The 19,739-nt window shown below is 51.2% G+C and overlaps 1 protein-coding gene across 4 annotated transcripts in view; it reads right to left on the bottom strand.

The window, feature by feature from the left end:
- Window positions 1-4,570: 4,570 nt before the first annotated feature.
- Window positions 4,571-19,739, bottom strand: part of Cars1 (cysteinyl-tRNA synthetase 1) — a 53,970-nt gene continuing 38,801 nt past the window's right edge. For all 4 annotated transcript variants that reach the window (XM_045154736.1, XM_004654230.2, XM_045154730.1 and 1 more), the window contains 13 exons: window positions 18,587-18,699; window positions 17,888-18,016; window positions 17,172-17,301; window positions 16,983-17,086; window positions 16,244-16,341; window positions 15,829-16,018; window positions 13,805-13,873; window positions 11,262-11,343; window positions 8,137-8,217; window positions 7,104-7,171; window positions 6,286-6,345; window positions 5,797-5,880; window positions 4,571-5,017 (listed from right to left, as the gene is read on the bottom strand). In XM_045154736.1, the coding sequence (XP_045010671.1) occupies window positions 4,883-5,017; window positions 5,797-5,880; window positions 6,286-6,345; window positions 7,104-7,171; window positions 8,137-8,217; window positions 11,262-11,343; window positions 13,805-13,873; window positions 15,829-16,018; window positions 16,244-16,341; window positions 16,983-17,086; window positions 17,172-17,301; window positions 17,888-18,016; window positions 18,587-18,699 (1,343 nt within the window). In that variant the 3' untranslated portion in view covers window positions 4,571-4,882. The remainder of the gene's footprint in view (window positions 5,018-5,796; window positions 5,881-6,285; window positions 6,346-7,103; window positions 7,172-8,136; window positions 8,218-11,261; window positions 11,344-13,804; window positions 13,874-15,828; window positions 16,019-16,243; window positions 16,342-16,982; window positions 17,087-17,171; window positions 17,302-17,887; window positions 18,017-18,586; window positions 18,700-19,739) is intronic.

Below are 19,739 nucleotides of genomic sequence, written 5' to 3' on the forward strand. Positions count from 1 at the left end.
GGCCAGTCTAAGACTACATAGTGAATTCCAGTACAGCTACAGTGAGACTCTTACCTTTATATACATATATATATGTCTGGAGAGATGGCTTAGTGGTTAAGGCACTAGCTGGCAAAGCCAAAGGATCTAGGTTCAATTCCCCAGTACCTACGTAAGCCAGATGCACAAAGTGGCACATATATCTGGAGTTCATTTGCAGTGGCTGGAGGCCATGGAGTGTCCATTCTCTATCTGCCTCTCTCTCATAAATTTTTAAAAAAATAAAAATTGTAGGTAATATTTCTTGCTTGCCTGTACTGAGACTGTTTTTTGTCCTCCAATATAGCCCTGAATGGCTTAAATGTTTTTTGTTCTTTCCTGTACATGTGGTACATGTTCGTGCACGTACCCTTGAGGCACCCCGTGTGCCTGCCTGAGGTGAGCACCTGCAGTAGCCTGAGCAAATGTAGGGTATCCCAATCCATCACTTAACAATTTTTTAAAAATTTATTTGCAAGCAGAGAGAGAGATAGAAGAGAGACACAGAGAATGGGCATGTCAGGGCATCCAGCCACTGTAAACTAACTCCGGACACATGTGCCCCTTGTGCATCTGGCTTATGCGGGTACTGGGGAACTGAACCTGGGTCCTTTAGCTTCACAGGCAAATGCCTTAATTGCTAACTCATCTCTCCAGCCCTCCATCAATTTTTGTATCCATTCATATTTGAGCCTGAGTGTCTTACTGATCACAGAGCTTGCCATTTTTTCATGAGCTCTGTTGATTCTGGGGTCTCACCCATGCAGGACTGGGGTTACAGGCATGCGTGGCCATGCCCAGCTGTTTCATGGGGGTGCTGGAGATTAGAACCCGTGGTCTCAAAGCCCCCTCAGGTCCTCATGCTTGTGCAGGAAGCACACTTACTTAGAGGTAACCAATTCAGCTAGACTAGCCAGCCATTGGGCCTGGGATTCCGTTTCTGCCTCTCCAGGGCTGGGATTAGACAGGCTTGCACCACACGTCTACCACTTCATGAATGCTAAGGATCCAGTTTCAGGTCCTCATGCTTTCACAGCCAGCCCTTCACCCACTGAGCATCTCCCCAGCCTCCTAAGAGTTTTTAATTTTTTTTTTTTGAGGGTCTCACTTTAGCCCAGGCTGACCTGGAATTCACTATGTATTCTCTGGCTGGCCTTGAACTCATGCTGATCCTCCTCCCTCAGCCTCCCGAGTGCTGGGATTAAAGGCGTATGCTACCATGCTCGGCTAATTTTTTATTTAGTTCTTTTTCTGTGTGTATATATATATATATATATGCACATACATGTATATATGCATACGGTGTGCATGCATGCATGCCTGTGTGTGAGCATGTGAGTGCAGGTGTGCATGTACATGTGCGCACATTCACGTCAAGGCCAGAGATCAATGTCAGGTGTCTTCTTCAAAATTGTTCTCCACTTTCTCACTGAACCTACTGATTCAGCTAGACTAGGTATCCAGAGTCCCAGGAATCCAGCAGCCTCCACCTACTCGGTGCTAGGATTATAGGCTTGTGTCCCTACACCAGCATTTTACCAGGTGCTGGGTATCCAAACTCAGGATCTCACATTTGTGCCACTGAGCCATCTCCCCAGGCCCTGCTTGTCATTTAAATCAACCACTAGTGGTGATCCCATCATTTGTGTTTTCCTGCCACAGAGCACAGTGGCAGGGACAGGTGTCCCTTTTGCTTCCTGTGCCTGCTGTAGCACAGTTCCGCAAAGCAGGGGCTTCTTGCAACAGAAACATTCTCAGTGTGAAACCAAGTGTGGACAGAGCTCAGGGGAAGCTCTTTCCTGCCTCTTTAGCTTGTGAGGGCTTTAGACAAGCTCCTCTGCCCTCTCCAGTGCACAAGAAGGTCTCTGTGGCTCCTCCTCTCACAGCAACCCCAGTCGTATTGACTTGGTCACTCTCTGCCAAGACAGAGTGACTTCATCTATTTTCTGTGGCTCCTCCTCTCACAGCAACCCCAGTCGTATTGATTGGGTCACTCTACCATGACAGGGTGACTTCATCTACTTACAACTGCAAGGACACTCATTCTAAGTAAGGTTATATCACGGGTTCTGGGTAGACATGTATTTGGGCAGATGCTATTTAACTCACTACAATGTCTGTCCTGGACAAACTGGTGCCTCCCTTATGCCAGCTCCATCCTCTGGGGACATACCCTGCAGGGTGCCCCTTGCAAGCCTGGTGGGGCCTCCACCTCTTGGGCATTACCACAGAATGCTCAGTGGTGGAGCTGAGCCCTTCCTGCTGCTTGCCTCCTACTCATAGGTCTCTGCTCTGCCCTTTCCTTGGCACAGTCTTTACAGGCCTAGGGCCAGATGTACATCCCCAGGGAGAGGTAGCCAGCTGGGGACAGTGTGCCCCAGTAACTTGCAGCCACCCACCCTGGACTGAGAATTTGGAAGTACCCACTGGCTCAGTCCAGCCCCAAAGATACAGGGACAAAAGTAAGTGGGCTCTGGGAGAAGCAGCCCTTCAGGAGGGAGAAGAGGCCATCTTGTATGTGTTTGAGTTTGAGACAGAAACTATGTGTGTGTGTGTGGGGGGGTTTTGGAGAGATGGCTCAGCAGTTAAAGGTACTTGCTTGCAAAGGTCCAAGAAGCAATTCCCCAGTACCCGTGTAAAGCGAGACACAGAAAGTGTGAATGCATCTGGAGTTCATTTATAGCAGGAGGCCCTGGCACATCCATACTCTCTCTCTCTCAAGTAATAAAAAAAATAAAGAAAAGAAACCATCTTTGGGGCTTGCAAGTTTGGAGAATGAAGGTATGCGTCACTTGACAATGCTGTGCCCAGCATCACCTAGAGAGAGAATGTGGTGCCCAAGACTGGAGGAGCACAGACCTCCACCTTAGCCACTGCCATGGGGAGATGATCCAGAGCCGGCCGCAGGCAGTCCTGTCCTGGCCAGTTGGGGATTTTTACTCCCACTGCTTCCCTCACTTGCACCAGCTGCCACTGCTGGGTAAAGAACACCCTGCCCTTCATCCAGGCTCAGGAAGTGCCCAGCTCTGACTGTGAGGTGAGAGCCATTTCCAGTGGGCTTTTGGCTTTTTCTGATCTTGAGAGTAAGCGGAGACTGCTGGTCTCAATCATTTTTCAGTGCTCAAACCGTCCCAAACCAGGCCAGCATATGCTCCCACAGGCTTTTATTTCCAAATAAGCGAGTCTCAGGAAAGCACACTCACAGTACCGAGGTCTTGTATGCCTGTTGGAAGCATCCCTTACTGGCATGGGGAGGCCCAAGGGTGTCACTTGTCATGGCAGAAGCCCCACTGCTGGAGAAGGGTAGTAGTTAAGGCCTGTCCACTCCATTGCTATCTCAGGCTGCCTTGCTGTGCCCTCCATACATCTACATAGCCATGGCGCTCTGTCCAGCTCATACTTAACTGCAATGATGTTCCCTATCCTCTTGGACTTGTCACTTGTCTGTTTCATGAAATTCTGGGTTGTCGCCTTGTCTTAGGATATGGCTGGGTGTGGCTCAGTGACAGAGCCCAACATGCATGAGGCCTTGGGGTTAACTCTCAGCATAAAGAAACAAAACCTGCTAATACTCCAAGCAGCAAAACCATACTATGCCCTTGTGGCCTTGGAAGACGCCCACTGAGATGCACAGCAACCTCACCACCTCTTCTCAGAGGTCTATTTGTTTATGGCTTTGTGGCAGATGACATTCTGAAATGGCTGCAGCAGTGCAGCCACTGTTTACAGTGTCCCTCACAGGGGCCAAGGCCTCGGGAGATGGAGGACAGGCAGGCTATGTGGCATCTTAGGTTGGTGCAGGTGCTTCCAGGACAGTTCTCAACAAGTCCAACTGTGGGGACAGAGGTACAGTGTGTCCTCAGCAGACACCAGCACTCTCCCCGTTTGAGCTGCTGTGTTCATGTGAGAATAGTATCCAGGAACCTGAGAACACCTGTGACTTAGAGGACACTCACTGCCCTTGGCTGCTCTGAGCCAACCTGGCGGCAGGCTCGGCAGGCACGAGGCATAAGGTGGCTGCTGCAACCCTCACCTATCAAGGCAGACTCGGTGGTCTAGTGCAAGCGCTGCTTTTCAGCAGGAGTGAGCAACCTGGAGAAAGCAGGTGGCGAGGCCACACGCCAGCTGCTGGTCCCATGGCCAATGCTGCAGTATGTTGAGACTCCTTATCTCACCCACCAGGCTGGGGCTATTCATCTAGGTTGTTGCCCATACCAGTCCTGGGAAGCTGGCCAGGGCCCACCCTGTAGAGTGACAATCCCACTGCCACCCCTCAGTTGCTCTGGGAAACCCACAGTGTATGTTCATCGGAGCCCCAGGGCCCTCCAAGCGGCCTTTGTCTAGGGCTCAGTGGGATCCGCCAGGCTGAGCCTGCCTTTTTCCTACCCGAATACCTCCTAATGCGCCTACACAGCAGAGATTAGCCTAACCTGTTGGCTGCAGAGAAATTCCTCGCCTGGCTGGAGGGGCTCAATTGTCCAAGCACCCTGGGGGCCGGCTTGCCAAGTGCTGAGAATGCAGGGCCATGGCAGGGAGGGCGGCACACGCCTCATCAGTTGGAAGAATTTATTGTCAGCGTCTCAGAGCCTCCTCTACCCTGCTTGTTTTAGGGTGTGAGGACAACTGTAAACATGGCCAGAGCACAGGGCGCCATCACCCAGCAGGCAGAGTCCCTTAGTCCACAGCAGCCATCACTAGTGCAGGCAAAGGCCTTCAGTCCACGGTGGCAAGCTGCAGAGGCCAGACTGCTGAGGTGGCCTTGTGTGGCCCATGGCAGGCTAAGGAGGCCCTCTGTCCCGGTACAGCTCACAGTGGGCTGTGGAGGCCCTCTGTCCCAGTACAGCTCACAGTGGGCTGTGGAGGCTCATGGCAGGCTACCATTCTGCACCATCTGCAGGTATTCCTTGTGGAGTTTCTCCTGAGCTTCAAAGAGCTTCCTTAGCTTCTTGACTTGCCCCTTGCTCAGTTCCTTGCCTTCGGTATCATGGGTGGGCAGACCCTGCAATGACAGCATAGGTATTGTCAAGCTCCTCCTCCCATTTGCACATATGCCACAGTGCCATACCAAGGCTGGGCCTCCCTGCCTCATCAACCTCTTACTGCCATTATATGGCCATATCTAGCCTGAGGAACACACATCTAAACATTGTGATTTTGAATTTTTGAGTGTCTCACAATATAGCCCAGGCTGGCTTCAAATTTAAAATTTTCCTGCCTCTGTCTCCCAAGTACTGGGATTATAGGGTGTACCACTACACTCTGTGTGTGGACATTTGGTCACGGCTCTGCCCAGGGTCCAGTGTGCTGATCTGACAGTGGGTCTCTGGCAGCTGAGAATGAAGAGATGTGAGAGGAGCCATTAGAGACCACAGTGGTTCATCTGAGCCAGGAAGAAGGTAAGCACTGACAAGTCCAAGAGCCAGCAGGGAGAGGCCTGAGAGTTTGGATCTGGAGCCCTGGGGATCAGGAGGCAGGGATATGGTCAGCTTGGGAGGGTCCCTGCAGTACCTACAGACTCCATTTTCTATCACTCCAAACAGAGCCCAGGCCACAACTTCGAGTGCAAAAGGCCAGAGGGCACCACATCAATGGCAGAGACAGCTCAGCCTTGCTCAGAAAGACTTTCTATTAGGAGGCCTTGGACCTAACATAAGCAAGTCCTAGCGCCCTGATAATTTTCTCAAAACAGGAAACCACTGACTGAAGGCTAACACCCCCAGCTACTCCAGCCTGAAATTCATGGACCAACACGTTCTACAGAGCAGAGGGAACACTTACATTTTCATCAAACTTGGAATACTTGTCACTTTCTGACAGGAACATCTCACTGGGTGGAATCTTCATCTTGGCCAGCTTTGCTGCCTGAAACACACAACACATGGTTATGGCCGCAGAGCACACAGAGCTTCCCACTGTTACCACACCACACACTCCTACTTCAAGCTTTCAAGCCCCTAAACTCAACAAAGCTCAGTGGGAAAAAAAAGGTGGGGAACTGAAAAGGAAGGAATGCAAGACCACTCGTGTCTGTTCCCCAGGGCATCCTGGAAGGTTCCAGAAATCCTAACATGGCCAGATTGCAGGGACTGCTGGGGCTGGTGACCCCTTCATTGCTCCTCAGCAGGGTGAAGGCAAAACTGAGTGTGCCTTTTGGGAGGATTCCCAAGATGACTAGTGCAGCCCAAAGAGTGCAGAGAGCCATGGGCCAAGGATCAACATGCTGTTCTGCCCAGGGCAGCCCACATCCCAAAGAAGCAAATGTCTTACTTCTTGCTCCTGTTTTCTCCTGGCAGCCTCCTCCTTCTTCCTCCTCTTTTCTTCTTCAGCCTACGAGAAACGCACAGGCCTGAGATGCATCCCCGGGACCGCCTTGCTGTCTTGCCACGATCCCTCCCAGGGTGTCTGTGCCTGACCCTGAATGTCAGTTCTCAGTCATACACCACCACCTCTCCCTTTGTTCCCTCTCAGAGGCCTCTGGGAGAGCTGCCTCAAACCTACTCTCCAGGCCAGTGTCCACCACAGTGCCTGTCCATGCCTCCTGCCTGGCCAAGAACTGCAGGGCCTTCACTGTTGCCACCTGTAACCCCGAGGTGCAAATGCACTGTACCCAGCAGTTATGATAATGAGTCCTGGTGTTTTTGTTGGTTTTGATGCAGGGTTTGGTTATATAGCCCAGGCTTCCCATGATCCTCTTGCCTCAACCTCCTAGGTACTAGAATCACAGACACACCCATCTCTGACAATGCATACATTTTTTTCTGTTCTTTCTCCTACTAGACACTCAAGTCACTGAATGCAGAGACCCTCCTCAATCCCTGAGGTTGAAGCCGAGGCAAAGGTTCTTCCATGATGAAGGGGGGCAAGGTGAGGGATGTGCAGGGGAGGGGTAGATAGAGAGGGGCAGATTGGAAGGAATGGAACAAGGGGCCATGCCTGGTCACCAATACACACTAAGTAACCTGCTTCACTTCAGCTGAGGAAATTACTTTTCACAAAGCGTAAATATCAATTCTTCAAATCATGCAACAACCCAATGGTTTTTTCATTTTCAAGACATCAAGCTCAGTTACTCTGGTTCTACTAACCCTTTTCTTTTCTTCCCTTTCTTTCAACAAGGTGTCTCTGTCCACAAGTTTCACCACTGTTGGTAGTCCTGAAAACAGATTGAGTGAGAAACAGAGCCTGTGGACATACCCACCCTGCCAGGCCACTCAGCATAGGCCTTGAGCTCATGGCTGAGGCCCCCGTGCCACACCCCTATGGGAAGCTGGGGCCTGCCTTTTGGCTCACACAGTCAGAATCAATGCCAGGTGGAGGAGCCGGACAAACATAAACAAAACCAGAAGCCACGTTATCAGCTGTAGCGTGCCTGCCTAGCATGGCTCTAGGCCCTTGCGCTCCACTCCCAGCACTATACAAAAGTAAAGCCATGGTAAAGTGGGAAGACCTTGCCTGCCAGGAGTCGTCATATTCAAGAATTTAAAATGAACTATGTTAGCCATGTGTGGTGGCATATGCCTGCAATCCCGGCACGTGGTAAGCTAAAGCAGGAGGATTTCCTTGAATTGAAGGCCAACCTGGGCTACAGTGCGTTTCACTGTCTTTTTTTCCTTCTGGTCAAGAGAAAAAGCATTTCTGACGTGCTCTGCACAACTAATGCAATTACTGCTGCCAGTCACCTTCAGACAAGTACCAATAGCACCCAGTGGACTTAGTATTTCTGCATTCTATCATGTGTTATGTATGAAAATACTGAAAATTAAGAAGAAAAAAAACCCCACATTGTTCTATGTGGTAAACGTTGCACAAGGCCAGTGAGCACATGGGAGAACAACGTAGGCCCACTCCCTCACCTACAGCGTGAGGACAGCAGTGGAATGGGCCACAACTGGCTAAGTCACAGAAGAGATACACACATCACATGCAATAAGCTGAACTTCCTCAGTGACACCTGGGGCATCTGAGGAGGACATAGCCTATGGCTCTTGATTTTGCAGCCACACTAAAACATTGGTACATCTGTGCTATGTCACATGACTTCCAGCATCCTTCCCACCACTCACTCATGTCTATCAACACCTTGCCCTGCTTGCAACAGATAGCTCAAGGCTCACCCACCTTCATGGTCTTCAAACCGCACCCCGAGCTCAGGCAGGATGTCGTCCCGGAGGGTATCACTGAGCTGCAGAACCTCGGGGACTGTCAGCAAGGAAAAGTAGTCCTGTGAAACCATGGGGAGGCCTAGGTCCTCTGAAAACACACATTCCTTCGCTCGTGCTGGAGGTCAGGTACTGACTGCTTGATTCTGCAAGACGATGTGGAAGCCAGGAGGCTACCTACACCACCACCGCCAGGAGCCCTGCACAGAGCACAGGCCCGGGAGCCACCTGCATGGTGAGCCCACTGGCCTGGCAAGGACAGCAGAGGTGCACTCTGCCAGCCAGTGCTGGGAGCTGGGACCTGTCTGACCAGGCTCAGTGGATTGTTGTGGGGATGCTGAGAAGTCAGGGCTACCCAGAGCAAGGTGTGGCTGAACTTGTTTCCTGGGACACGTTTCTGATGACCCCCCCGCCCAACAGAGCCCTGCTCCCGCATGCAGCACCATTCTGGAGAGTGACCAAGTCCTACTATCCAGGTCTCTGGGACAATGTCATGCCTGCTCGGGGTCTTTGCCCCAGGACACCTGAAGTCCTGCAAGGGCCCCTCATCCCCTTCAGCGTTGCCAGGTACACCCAACAAAGGCTCCTGACAGCAGCCTCCTGCATGTATCCGAGGGGCTAAGAATTCCTAGGGTATTCAGGATCAGGGAAGACCCAGGCCCCCAATGACTCTGAATGACACTGAGAAAGCCAGAACACAGCTGGAGTGAAGAAGGACCAGGACGGAGGCAGGAATTGCAGGGTAGGGTGATCTGACACCTATCATCTCATCTGGAAAGACCACCTAGTTGGAGTGCCAGGCTGTAGGCATGGGGAGGCCAGGGAAAGAGGAGGGGACCTGGCTTAGTATGGAGCTCAGTGGGTCTGGCCAGGGCCAGCCCAGCCCCCACAAGAGGTGGCCACCCCAGAGTGGGCCAGAATATGCAGAAGGAGAGGGAGAAAGAGAGAAAGGGAGGGGGAGGGAGGGAGGGGTGAGAAAAAGAAGCTAAGCAGACAGAACAGATGGGGATCAAAGGACTGCAGGTATACATGGTCCCTGCAGGTTTGGGCATTGCTAACCTGTGAGTCAGTTTCTTTTTCAGTGCCAGAGTCACAATCCATGACCAGCTGCCTCACCCTTCCCTGCCATGGGTCAAAGGGTACTGGAAGGCCAAGAGCTCAAGGCAAGGGCTGAGCTTCTGCTCTGTAAGGCCAGCACCATGGTCCATAGCAGGCATATAACACACTCTTCTAGACCCACTCAGGCTGGGTCCCTATCTTTTAGGCATTTAGGAATCAAGATTCCTAAAGGACTTAAGTGATCCTACATGATTCTTCCAACCACAGCTCAGTCTTTTCCCCGAGAAAACATCGAGTTGGCTGTTAGGGAGGACCCGTGGCCAGAATGTCACAGCACTCCCAGACACTTGAAGCCTGACACCATGGATCAGGCACGCTGCCAGCCCCAGAGCCACCTTCTCAGAAAGCACCAGCCCTGCCTACTTAGAAATGTGAATACCTGGGCTGGAGAGATGACTTAGCATTTAGGGCACTGGCCTACAAAACCAAAGGATCCAGGTTCAGTTCTCCAGGACCCATGTAAGCTAGATGCACAAGGTGGCACCTGTGTCTGGAGTTTGTTTACAGTGACTGGAAGCCCTGGAATGCCCAATCTATCTGCCTCTTTCTCTCAAATAAATAACTAGAAAAAAATCATAATGATTCAAAGAGAAAGAAATGTGAATACCTGCAGTCCATAGGCTTTCCACATGTAGAACTGCAGGCCGGTCCCTCCATTCAGAGTTGGCCTTAGCTGGCCTGCATACCACCTCCACTGCCTCATCGCTACCCAGCCCACACTGCGGACATACATGACAGGGCAAATGGGCTGCCCAGCCATCTCAAAAAGACATCCAGAGGTGAAATATACAATGGCTACCCATAAGATGGATTGCTTGCAACTCTCCAATTTATAAGCTCTGACTCTGAAACTGGACTTTGGCCTGGCTGTGACTGACTCTCAGTCCTGCTTGTGTTGAGTGGACACATGCTGTTTCCTGCAGGTTTCTGCCCCGCTCTGCTCCTGTAGGGTCTCTGTCCACTCACCCCATCTGGGTAGCCTAATCCATCTCTGCTCCCTTAGTCCTCTCCTCTTGCTGTCTCTGAAATTGGCTGCCAAGTTCTGCAAACCTCAAGGAGACTCTGGCCATACTTGGTGGGAGGGCGGCAGCTAAGCCAAAACCCAGCCAGACACTTCGACTTGCTATACACGGACCTTGGGTCTTCTCCTGCCCCTTCCTCAGTCCCTCTACCTGACACGACCTCTGTATCCTGTGGCTCTTCTGGGCACTCTGCCTTTGCCACCCTCAGGATGCCTGACTTGGGTGCTATGCCACTGCAGTATGTGACAGACTATGTATGTACTGCTAGGCCAAACCCCAGGTGCACACCACATCAAGGACCCATGATCCCAGAGTGCCCATGGGCAAGAACTCAAGGTCACCGGGCCCAGATTTCCTCTCCTGTGAATATGGGAAGAGTAGTTGGCCCAGAGACACCCAGCTCGGTGCGGTGCCTGACAACATTTAACACTGGCCAAGACCATGAGGCACCGGCCCAGGGCCTTGTGCTTCTCAGCCACTTCCCTCGGAACCCAGAGGTCAGGTGGCTGTGTGCACAGGAAAACGCTGCTGGGACCATGAGTTCTGCGCCCCCACCACCATGAGCCAGGAAAAGCAGCTCTAGCAGCAACTGGAAGATCCTTAAGAACCATGAGACTGGGTAGCAGGACCAGCCACTCTCCAGTGTGCCCAGCCTGGGTCACCAGGAACAGAAGACAGCCCAGAGTAAACCAAAGAGCAAGGGCACAGCTGGGCACACACAGGACCCTCCGTCCTGCCTCTGCTTGGAACAAGAGCTGTGCAGAAACCCTGGCCTGGCCTGAGCTGTTTTAAGTCAAACAAAGCTCTGACCAGAAGCGATTGCCTGTGGGTCTAGCTGGGACTGATGCTAAGTACCCACAGTACACAATGGCCCCACGGTCATCCAGCTGAGGGGAGCAGCAGGCGTGGAGAGCCACTACCACGCAGAGTGACAGGATCTTACCTTTGTTCTCCCGGGCGATCTTCCGAACGCCTTCTCTGAATTCCGACAATACCTTCAGGTAGGGCATTACCATTGACTCAAGCTGTGGGAAGAACAGGTTTGGTTTGCTGGAGCTGCCACTGGATTTATGACTAAACATTGAACCATTTGGGATATGGCACAGGGAGCATGTTTCAGACCCCACATGTCCTTTTGTCCATGACAGGTTTCATGTACCATGTTTTGGGGCCCAGCACAGGCAACATGGGTCAGAGAGTGAGCACAAAGCTGCCTTTTTGCTATGGGTGGGTGGCAAACACTGTCCATTGCTAACAGCATGTGTTTCCCTTCGGGTAGACATATGGTTTCTAATAATCTGTTGTTCCATTACCAATGGCTCATGGGTCTCAGTCTCGCTTGGCCATGTGTGGTCACACATAGGCTCGTTTAGGATTAGATACGGTCAGGGAACATGTAGAGCCATACTGACCAAAACCAGTGGAGTCTGATCTATGAATATCTATGATATATTTTATAAAATTTTATAAAATATCGATGATATTTTCCCATCTGTCCAGTAAGACCAAAAAGGCTTTAGGCTTCTGAGTAAGGTCTCTCTGTCTCTGTTATGCAGCAGATCAGGAAATAATAATAATCATAGTCATAAATTAGTGATACATAAAAATAGAACCAAATTAAGAGTGTCAGATGTACCAGTGGCAGGGAAGAGAGCTAATCATCCTGGGCCCAGTCGTCCACTAGATGGCCATAGGAAAGCTGTGTCCTCAAGATGGAGGCTCTGAACTACTGCAGGGGTTCTAGACAGTTACCTACAATCCTGCAGAGGCTGAATGAGGAGGTCATCGTCCCACCAGCCTCTGCGCCCAGCACCCAGGACTCTTGGTAGGGTAGGCTCTGTCTCCAGGAGGTCTAGGGCAGGCACCCTGCTGTCCAGCACCCAGTTGACTGCACTGGAGCCTAAGACCACTCTGAGGAAGCCCAGGTCCAGGTCTTCCCTCTAGCTCCCATGGCACTTGGACTGGAAGGCGCCCCAGGAACTTCACACTGAGTTGTGGGGTTCAGAACCCTTGGCCTCAGTCTCACCAAGTTCACTCATACTGCCTGTTTCCACTGAGCTGACTTCAGGAGGCTCATGGAGCTACCTGGCGGTGCATGACACAGCATGACCTGAGGGCCCTTCCTCAAGGCCACTGCGCTGTTGAAGATTAAAAGCTATTTTTAAGTTCAAAGGCAGACTGACTTTTGCCTAGGAGTTGTGTCCTGGTGTTAGTTTTCAAAGAAAATAAACAGCTAGCAGCATTTGTGTATGAGAACAGAAGAGCTCATGTGCATTTTCTTCCTGAGTCGCACCATCCGCACTGTTATCTGGCAAAGGCAGAAAGCCTCAGTCAACAGCTCACTCTGAAACTCAGAGAAGCTGGGTGGGGCTGCATGCACTAGAGGCTTCCTCCTTGGTTGGGTTGGGGCATCTGCAGCCCCATTTGCTGCTCTTCTCACAGGGAGGAAGCAGGGGGTGGGAGATGCTTTTGTGAACATAGCAGCTGCTACTTCTGAACATTTATAGATGCTTTCTAGCCAAGTAATTAAAGAGCCCCAGGGCGGAGGGAGGACTTAAAATAAACCACCCATATGTTACAGAGGAACTTAAGTGACACGTGTGTTGTCTCAGCCCACTTGGCAGCTGCAGATAGTGGGTCTGCATGGACGGATTTTCTTGCATACTTGGACAGGTCCCCAAACGTGTGAGACTTCTGCCATCCAGGCAGTGGCTGGTGGAGCAGGGGATTGGGCTGTGTGGCAGACCCTGGGCCAGTGTCAGATCTGGACGCGGCCTGACATGGGTTTCTGCTCAGCTCCATGGAGAGGAAGTAGACAGTGGAAACTCCCTCAAGACACAGCATTTAGTGCAATGTCCACTGGGTGCAGTCTGCACTCCACATCTTCAGACCTCCTGTCTGAGTCAACTAACCACAGCTTGAAAATACTTGGGGGACAAAGCAAGTTGTATGTGCATGAAGCATGTACCATTATTCCACACTGTGACCATTTGCACAGCATTTGCACTGTAGAGTTATGGTTGAAAATCTATTGAGGATATGTGTAAGTTCTTAACAACTTAAGACTTGAGAGGGGCCTGGCACCGGCCCCCACAGATTGGGAAGAGTTTGTGATGACACACGGCTGAGGGGTAGCAAGGGCTGGAAAACAATCCCTGACTGGGGATTCAAGTCAGGTCAAAGCACCCCTTCGGACAACCAGAAGCACTGCTGTCCTATATGAGCTGACCTTTCATGCTGAGGGGCACCTGGACCACTCTGTTCTCTCAGAGTCACATCTAAGACCATTGAGTTTGAGCCTGGAAGAGTGAGGTGGAGAAGGGATGTGGGTTGGTAGATAGAGGTAAGAGTCCTATGGGTCCCAGGGGAACAATACCAGGGAGAGTTGGGTCCCCAAGACATGCAGACCAAGCAGGGTCACTGGGTGGCAGCAGATGACCCAAGGCCACACATGGGGAGCTTTGGCCCCAGGAACATTCTACTCACATTTAGGTTCTTCCCGGGCCCTCCAACAGGGAAACCCAATGAGCTCTCCTCTTCTATGGCCCCAAAGATCTAAGGGCAGAAATAGGATTCAAACAGTGTGTTGGACAAAGAGGTGAGGCATTACCCACAGTCGTCAGACATGTCCCACATTTAAGGGGGTCAGCTGGAGGGCGGCACTTCCTGATGGGTCCCTATTACTAACCTGGGAAGGAAAGAACAGCATTAAGAGACCTGGAGATGTCGACTTTTCTTGGAGAAGACATTTTTGGGTGTGTCTTGCTTTCTTCCCACACCTCTTCCTTTTTTTTTTTTTCCCGAGGTAAGGTCTCGCTGTAGCCCAGGCTGACATGGAATTCACTCAGTAGTCTCAGGGTGGCCTTGAACTCACAGGGATCCTCCTACCTCTGCTTCCTGAGTGCTGGGATTAAAGGTGTGTGCCTGCCTACCTTCCTGTCTTTCTTAAAATTTTATTCATTCATTCATTCATTCATTCATTCATTTATTTGAGAGAGAGAGAGAATGGGCATGCCGGGGCCTCCAGCCACTGCAAATGAACTCTAGATGCATGTGCCTCCTTGTGCATCTGGTTTATATGGGTCCTGGAGAATCAAACCAGGATTCTTTGGCTTTGCAAACACCTTAACCACTGAGCCATCTCTCCAGCCCTTCCTTTCTTTTTTGACCTTCATGTTTAAAATCTCTCTTAAGGGCAGGAGAGATGGCTCAGTGGTTAAGGCACTTCCCTGCAAAGCCTAAGGACCTGAATTTGATTCCCAATACTTAAGTAAAGCCAGATGTACATGGCGGCACATGTATCTGGAGTTTGTTTACAGTGGCTAGAGGCCTTGGTGCACCCATTCTCTCTCTCTCTACACACACACACACACACACACACATGCCTCTTTCTCTCTCTCAAATAAATAAATATGAAAAAACATCTCTTTTAGCTCAGGGCTCAGGAGATAGCTATGCCAGTACAGTGTTTGTCTTGCATACCTGAGTTTGATCCCTAGTATCCCCCCCCACCAATGCCAGGAGTGGTGGTATATACCTGTAATCTCAACACCGGGGAGGCAGAGACAGATCCCTGGAGCTTTCTGGACAGCAAGTCTAGCTCCAGGCCAAAGACAGACCATGTTGAAAAAGAGATGATGGGGCCCAGCACTCAGGAGGCAGAGGTAGGAGTACTGCTGAATTCAAGGCCAGCCTGGAACTGAGTTCAGGTTTGCCTGGGACAGAGTAAGACCCTACCTCAAAAAAAAAAAAAAAAAAAAAAAAAAAAAAGAGGTCGACAGTGTACCAGAAGAATAACATATGCATTCATTTGCTGGTCTCCAAACACAGGTGCATACCTGAGGTGGTATGATTCAGGTGTCCCCCATAAACTTAGGTGTTCTGAATGCTAAGTTCCCAGCTGACGGATATTTGGGAATTAATGCCTCCTGGAGGGAGTGTATTGTTGGGGGCGGGCTTATGGGCTTTATAGTCAGTTTCCCCATGCCAGTGTTTGGCCACCCTCCTGTTGCTGTGGTCCACGTTCTGTTGGCCAAGGGTTGTATCTACCCTCGGTTCATGCCATCGTTTCCCCCTGCCATAGTGGAGCTTCCCCTCGAGCTTGTAAGCCAAAATAAATCTCTTTTTCCCAGAAGATGCTCTTGGTTGGGTGATTTCTACCAGCAACGTGAACCAGACTGCAACAACACCTATGCGTGTACACTCCCCCCCCCCACATAAAGGAACACCTGAACACATGCAAAAAAAAAAAAGTCTCTTAACTAAAACTCTGCTTCAGAAACAAAGAGCCCTAGAAACACATCCCGGAGTACCCTAATGCATCCGGGAGGGCACATCAGAAGCCACTGGAAGCTGACAAGGACAGAGGAGGCGGCAGGCCAGTAACCCTCAGGTCCATGGGTCTGTGAGGGAGAGCCGTCTCGGGGCATGGTGCTTTCCAGAAGCCTATTGCCTGTCATGAGCTTGTTACCTGGGAGAACACAGCTCTGGGGGACGGGGACCTGGCTCACCTTCAGCATGTGGGTGAGGTATACAGCAATGCTCTCCAGCAGAGCCCGGTTGGGCCTCCTCCTTGCAGCCTTCCGGGCTGCCATGTAAAGGTTGCACTGACTGACCAAGGCCCGCATCTCTTCCATGACAGTGCGAGTGTCCACATTATCACACAGGGCTTCATGAATTGCTGCCTTCTTATCATAGAAACTGAGCAAGAAAGAGGAAAGGACATCAAAGATCAGACTTGATACCACACTCCAGAAGTTCTCCATGGTTGTTAACCACAACCACCACCATCAGTAGGGAAAGCACATTCTGTCATGTGACAGGGCTCATCTCCTTGGCTGTGGCTGGTAAGACCCTTGGCCAGCCTGGGCCATGCACGTGCTCACAGACCCCCCACCCCCAACCAAAAAAAAGGCTCTAGCTTACGTCTTATTGAGCTCTGCTTCTTCAGTTTCCCACTTTTCAAACTGGCTGGTGATATCTACAGGGGCTCGGAGGATGTCTTTCACATTTAAGAAAAACTCCTGAGGGTACAAAAAAGTCAGGTAAATAACAGGCAACTTGTCTATCTAAAAGCACCTGACATTCTGTTGTGGTTATTTTTACATCTGACAGATTATAAAGGACCATCATTGGGGCTGGAGGGATGACTTAGTGGTTAAGGCGTTTGGACCAAAGGCTAAAGGAACCAGGTTCAGTTCCCCAGAACCTATGTAAAGCCAAATGCGTGTGGTGGTGTATACGTCTTGAGTTTGTTTGCAGTGGCTAACGGCCCTGGTATGCCCATTCTCTCTCTGTGCCTCTTTCTCTCTCAAATAAATAAAAATATTTTTTTTAAAAAAAGGCCATAATGCATGGATATTGTACACATGGTCCAAAAAGACAGTGGAAACTTTCTCACCGGGACAGAGATTTGTTCCTATTTGGGCCTGTGAGACATCTGCTTGGCAGGAAGTCCACGGCAGAGTGACGAGCCCCACACGTGGACAAGGCTTCCTTAAACTAACCAGCTAAGGTGCTGGGGGGAAAGGAAGTGCTACCAAGACACTTCCCACTGGCACCAAGTGGCCTTCCTTGTGCCCAGGCCTGGGTCAGAAAAAGGGGAGGGTGATGTCCCACCAGTGACCATGGTACCCCCCAACCTTTGCAACAGCTAGGGACTTACACTCAGGAACTTCTCATACTGGAGCGCAGACTCCATGGTATTGCTGGAATAATCCAGAGTGTCCTTCCAAGAGTGCATGAGGAATGCCAGCCGCAGCTGCCGCGCTGAGAGGAGAACACCACAGAGCCACCCTCACTCCAAGTGCCGCGGGACTGCGCAGCACAGGAGTCCAGGGACAAGTGCGCTTACCTGAGTGCTTCTTCAAGGCGTCCTTAATGGTGATGAAGTTTTTCAGTGACTTGGACATCTTGCAGCCTGCTATCGTCAGGTGGCCCGTGTGTAGGAAGTAGCTGACCCAGCAGTCATTTTCAAAGTAGGCCTGAGTACAAAGAGACAGGAGGACGGCTTGGCCAGTGCAGCCTGGGGCCTCGCGTGCTTGGAGGATCTCCCCTGTGTACCTAGTGTCTCCCACACGGTAGGTGCAGGTGCCACCTCTCCCAAGGCACCTGGGACTTGGAGGGACCACCCTGGTTACCTGCCAGCAAGTAACACACTGGTTCAAATCCAAGCCTGTTACAAAAGGCCAAAGTTAGTCTGGAGAGATAGCTTAGTGGTTAAGGCATTTGCCTGCAAAGTCAAAGGATCCCAGTTCAATTCTTCAGGATCCACATAAACCAGATGCACAAGGAGGCAAAAGCATCTGGAGTTTGTTTGTAGTGACTGGGGGTCCTGGTGTGCCCATTCTCTCTCTCTCTCTGGCCCCCCAACTCTCTCAAATAAATAAATAAAATATAAAAGGCCAAAGTGGTTACCATGGGAATTCAGCCCAAATGATCAGGATTCCCCTACTGCACAAGCTCCCGCCCCTCCACACACAGAGATGACAAGTTCATCTCCAGCGCTGCTGACTTCTCTCCAGTGCAGCGGGCAAGAGCGCCAGATTTCCTCTAGCTGCCTTCACCTACCTCTGACTGCGCCAGCTCGTTGTCATGGTGGGGAAAGCGGAGGTCAAACCCTCCACCGTGAATGTCCATTGAGGCTCCCAGGAGCGTGCTGGCCATGGCAGAGCACTCAATGTGCCATCCTGGACGACCCTAGAGACAGAAAGCTCCTGATGACCAGCCCAAGTCTGCCTAGGCCTTTGTAACTCCAGGAAACAACCTAGAGCCTTCTGAACTTCACTGGAACAACTTAAAATCCTCTCAGGAGCACTTTAAAGCCAGGTTCCTGTGGCTGAGGCCTAGCTGAAACCTGGGAATTACTTCCAGATTACTTCCAGAGGGGCACTCAATAAAGGGCAGATAATGGGCCACATCCCTTCCATTACCACAAGAATGTCACAGGACACTTGACTCTCTAGAACAAAGACTTCTAGGCATGAGAACCCAGAGCCAGGCCTCTGAGGGTGCTGAAGCCAACTGCACAGCACTCTAGACCAGGGTCTCAAGAAGAAAAGCAGCTTGCTTAGAGGCACAAGGAGTCTCTGTGTGGTTCCCTAAACCCCGCAGCTCTGCACTGGCCCAGCGATGGATTCTGGTCCCAGTGGCACTGTTCCTCGTACACAGTTATCTCTTGGAAGACCAAGGAGTGACCAGTGCCAGCATTCCATCACACCACCTCTTCCCACTGCCTCAGCTCCACACCTTCCAGCAGTGTTCACTCACCTTTCCCCAGGGGCATGGCCAGGATGGCTCTCCTGGCTTGGAGGCCTTCCATAGGGCAAAGTCATTGGGAGAGCGCTTCTCACTTAGGCAGTCAGCAGAGACACTCAGGTCACCTATGATCAGATGAGGGGAATGGACAGGGTCACTCAGTAGCCAGTGCCTGTAGGTGATGGTGCTTTACCTTATGGCCACTCTGGGTGTCCAGGGCTAGCCTTTCTTGTTAGCTTATAAACTTGGCTCAAACAGCCTCAAGTCTGCTGTGACAGACATGGGTACCATTGGTGTCTAGATCTGCAAACACTGATATTGGTTCTGAAGTCCATGACAATGGGCCAGTGTCCCTGTCTCATCATGGCTGTGACCACTATGCCTCTGGAAAGAACACAGCACACAGTACTAAAGCTAAGAGGCAACATGATGTGCAGCTCCCTGGGGAGATCCATTAGCCAATAGCCCACAAAGCTGAGAGGCATAAGGATGTGGCTGAGCTGCTGTGTACCCCTTCAAGAAAGTCAGAAGTCAGTGGTGACACTGTCCTTTCAGGATTCAGGAGGTGTAGCTAAGAAGGCTTTGAGCAAGGGGAACAAGGCACCTGCTGGGTGCACTTCCTGCCAGGCCCTCTGGGGCCCCACAGGAGTGGTGTTGGAAACCATTGGCTGGACTCTGCACTGGTTTGGTAGCACCTGGACATGGAACCCGGGTTCAAGATTGGCTGGGACCCCAGAAGGAGGGTACCATCACCACAGGCACATGGAGGACCCATAGAAACCAGCTGCTGTGGATATAATACCTGGAACTATTCCCCTAGCCCCCACCCAGGCTGCGGATCAACACTTGTTAAGTGTACTGGCAGAGCAAAGGCCTTCCTTCTGCCCCAGGCACAGGCCCTGCATTCATGCCCAGGTTCCACCGTGCCCTGGGGAAAAGCCCTGAATGGGCAGGGCACATACCACCCTTGGATGCCAACTCAGAGGACAAGTGTAGCTCCAGCTTCCGGGAGCTGACTGGACACAGGTCTGAGGTTCTGAGCTACAGTGGGGGTTGGCGGCACTAAGGGTACCCTGAAACAACTCAGGATTGCAAGACACTCAACCCTGAGGGCTTGAGCAGGACTGTCACCTCTTACCCACAGATCACCATCATCACATTCTGG

The sequence above is a fragment of the Jaculus jaculus genome, chromosome 1 (assembly GCF_020740685.1).
Source record: "Jaculus jaculus isolate mJacJac1 chromosome 1, mJacJac1.mat.Y.cur, whole genome shotgun sequence".
Taxonomy (NCBI): domain Eukaryota; kingdom Metazoa; phylum Chordata; class Mammalia; order Rodentia; family Dipodidae; genus Jaculus; species Jaculus jaculus.